Source organism: Coregonus clupeaformis, unplaced genomic scaffold (genome assembly GCF_020615455.1).
Source record: "Coregonus clupeaformis isolate EN_2021a unplaced genomic scaffold, ASM2061545v1 scaf5670, whole genome shotgun sequence".
In the NCBI taxonomy this organism is placed as follows: domain Eukaryota; kingdom Metazoa; phylum Chordata; class Actinopteri; order Salmoniformes; family Salmonidae; genus Coregonus; species Coregonus clupeaformis.
In genome coordinates, this window is record NW_025539124.1 from 7,482 (window position 1) to 11,134 (window position 3,653).

Below are 3,653 nucleotides of genomic sequence, written 5' to 3' on the forward strand. Positions count from 1 at the left end.
CATGCCAGATAAAACGCTTTCACCCCGGATGCTTTATGAAAAACATTGAGTGAAGACAAAACTAAGATGTTGGTAAACTTGTTAAATAGAGTTTGATGTAACTGTTAACAGTAAAAAGAGAGTTTGTCGGGTAGCCAAGTAGCATCAAACAGCACAGCAGTACAGAGACAACGGGGAAGTCCATTGGTCAGCACATTTTTACTCCTGAACTGATTTAGGCATGCCATAACAAAGGGGTTGAATACTCAAGACATTTCAGCTTTTCCATTTGTAATTAATTTGTTCATTTCTACAAACATAATTCCACTTTGACATTATGGGGTATTGTGTGTAGGCCAGTGACACAATCTCAATTGAATCCATTTTAAATTCAGGCTGTAACAAAACAAAATGAGGAATAAGTCCAGGGGTGTGAATACTTTCTGAAGGCACTGTATGCACATAATACAGTATGTAGACCATTAGACATGCACATATGGAGGTGTACAGACTCAATAAAGAAAATACATGATAAATGTGTGTCTTTGTTCCCAGGTAGTTGATCGTCCTGTGTTTGTTGCCCTACAGGGTTCAGAGCCTCTGCTGCTACTGGCCCAGACCAGCCCCTTCAGTACGGACCAGGCCAGGGGGTCCTGAGCCCAGACCAGACCCTTCGGTACGGACCAGGCCAGGGGGTCCTGAGCCCAGACCAGACCCCTCAGTACGGACCAGGCCAGGGGGTCCTGAGCCCAGACCGGCCCTTTCAGTACGGACCAGGCCAGGGGGTCCTGAGCCCAGACCAGCCCCCTTCGAGTACGGACCAGGGCCAGGGGTCCTGAGCCCAGACCAGACCCCTCGGTACGGACCAGGCCAGGGGGTCCTGAGCCCAGACCAGCCCCTTCAGTACGGACCAGGCCAGGGGGTCCTGAGCCCAGACCAGCCCCTTCAGTACGGACCAGGCCAGGGGGTCCTGAGCCCAGACCAGACCCTTCAGTATAGACCAGTCCAGGGGGTCCTGAGCCCAGACCAGACCCTTCAGTATAGACCAGTCCAGGGGGTCCTGAGCCCAGACCAGACCCCTCAGTACGGACCAGGCCAGGGGGTCCTGAGCCCAGACCAGCCCCTTCAGTATAGACCAGTTCAGGGGGTCCTGAGCCCAGACCAGCCCCTTCAGTATAGACCAGTTCAGGGGGTCCTGAGCCCAGACCAGACCCCTCAGTACGGACCAGGCCAGGGGGTCCTGAGCCCAGACCAGCCCCTTCAGTATAGACCAGGCCAGGGGGTCCTGAGCCCAGACCAGACCCTTCAGTACGGACCAGGCCAGGGGGTCCTGAGCCCAGACCAGACCCTTCAGTACGGACCAGGCCAGGGGGTCCTGAGCCCAGACCAGACCCTTCAGTACGGACCAGGCCAGGGGGTCCTGAGCCCAGACCAGACCCCTCAGTACGGACCAGGCCAGGGGGTCCTGAGCCCAGACCAGCCCCTTCAGTACGGACCAGGCCAGGGGGTCCTGAGCCCAGACCAGCCCCTTCAGTACGGACCAGGCCAGGGGGTCCTGAGCCCAGACCAGCCCCTTCGGTACGGACCAGGCCAGGGGGTCCTGAGCCCAGACCAGACCCTTCAGTACGGACCAGGCCAGGGGGTCCTGAGCCCAGACCAGCCCCCTCAGTACGGACCAGGCCAGGGGGTCCTGAGCCCAGACCAGCCCCCTCAGTACGGACCAGGCCAGGGGGTCCTGAGCCCAGACCAGCCCCCTCAGTATAGACCAGGCCAGGGGGTCCTGAGCCCAGACCAGCCCTCTGTAGCAGAGCTCTTCCACCAGCTGACGGTTTCAGAGACAGAAGAGTTGCTGTTCATCCAGCTACCTGATACTATCCCTGGCCAGCCAACCACAGCATCCGCCCCGAGCCAGCCAACCACAGCCCCCGGCCAGCCAATCATAGCCCCAGAGAAAAATGCTAAAAAAGACTCCAAGTCCGATGGCAAGCGCTCCTCTCACATTAAAGCACCAGTGAGTAAAGACCACATATTCTATTCTTATTTTCTATCAGCCACTTCATTCTAACAGACAATGAAAAAACCATCTGAGTAAACGGCCATGTTGCTCCTCAGGACCCTGCTGGAGATAGCGTTCCAATCCGGTCAGAGTTCTCCTAACCCTAACCTCAACCCTAAAGGCCATGTTCTTCCTCAGGACCCTGCTGGAGATAGCGTTCCAATCCGGTCAGAGTTCTCCTAACCCTAACCTCAACCCTAAAGGCCATGTTCTTCCTCAGGACCCTGCTGGAGATAGCGTTCCAATCCGGTCAGAGTTCTCCTAACCCTAACCTCAACCCTAAAGGCCATGTTCTTCCTCAGGACCCTGCTGGAGATAGCGTTCCAATCCGGTCAGAGTTCTCCTAACCCTAACCTCAACCCTAAAGGCCATGTTCTTCCTCAGGACCCTGCTGGAGATAGCGTTCCAATCCGGTCAGAGTTCTCCTAACCCTAACCTCAACCCTAAAGGCCATGTTCTTCCTCAGGACCCTGCTGGAGATAGCGTTCCAATCCGGTCAGAGTTCTCCTAACCCTAACCTCAACCCTAAAGGCCATGTTCTTCCTCAGGACCCTGCTGGAGATAGCGTTCCAATCCGGTCAGAGTTCTCCTAACCCTAACCTCAACCCTAAAGGCCATGTTCTTCCTCAGGACCCTGCTGGTAAAGACGTTCCTGTCCTGTCAGAGTTCACAGAGGGGTTTCTGGGTAAACTACAGATCAGGAAGTCTGGCAAGGTGCAGCTGCTGCTGGGAGACATCACTATGGACGTCTCTGAGGGAGCCGCCTTCTCTTTCCTACAGGTAGGTTAATATAATAGTTACCCAGGACAGGGTTAGATGGTGTTGGGAGACATCACTATGGACATCTCAGAGGGAGAGGCCTTCCCCTTCCTACAGGTAGGTTAATATAATAGTTACCCAGGACAGGGTTAGATGGTGTTGGGAGACATCACTATGGACATCTCAGAGGGAGAGGCCTTCCCCTTCCTACAGGTAGGTTAATATAATAGTTACCCAGGACAGGGTTAGATGGTGTTGGGAGACATCACTATGGACATCTCAGAGGGAGAGGCCTTCCCCTTCCTACAGGTAGGTTAATATAATAGTTACCCAGGACAGGGTTAGATGGTGTTGGGAGACATCACTACATGGACATCTCAGAGGGAGAGGCCTTTCCCCTTCCTACAGGTAGGTTAATATAATAGTTACCCAGGACAGGGTTAGATGGTGTTGGGAGACATCACTATGGACATCTCAGAGGGAGAGGCCTTCCCCTTCCTACAGGTAGGGTTAATATAATAGTTACCCAGGACAGGGTTAGATGGTGTTGGGAGACATCACTATGGACATCTCAGAGGAGAGGCCTTCCCCTTCCTACAGGTAGGTTAATATAATAGTTACCCAGGACAGGGTTAGATGGTGTTGGGAGACATCACTATGGACATCTCAGAGGGAGAGGCCTTCCCCTTCCTACAGGTAGGTTAATATAATAGTTACCCAGGACAGGGTTAGATGGTGTTGGGAGACATCACTATGGACATCTCAGAGGGAGAGGCCTTCCCCTTCCTACAGGTAGGTTAATATAATAGTTACCCAGGACAGGGTTAGATGGTGTTGGGAGACATCACTATGGACATCT

At 53.7% G+C, this 3,653-nt stretch overlaps 1 protein-coding gene across 1 annotated transcript; it reads left to right on the forward strand.

Annotated features, from left to right (window-relative positions):
* Positions 1-475: 475 nt before the first annotated feature.
* On the forward strand, positions 476-3,154 carry LOC123490931 (proline-rich protein 2-like). Its single transcript, XM_045220754.1, has 3 exons — positions 476-483; positions 568-1,990; positions 2,666-3,154. Exons 1-3 carry the CDS (start codon positions 476-478, stop codon positions 2,822-2,824), a joined length of 1,590 nt encoding a protein of 529 aa, XP_045076689.1. The 3' UTR covers positions 2,825-3,154.
* Positions 3,155-3,653: the final 499 nt, after the last annotated feature.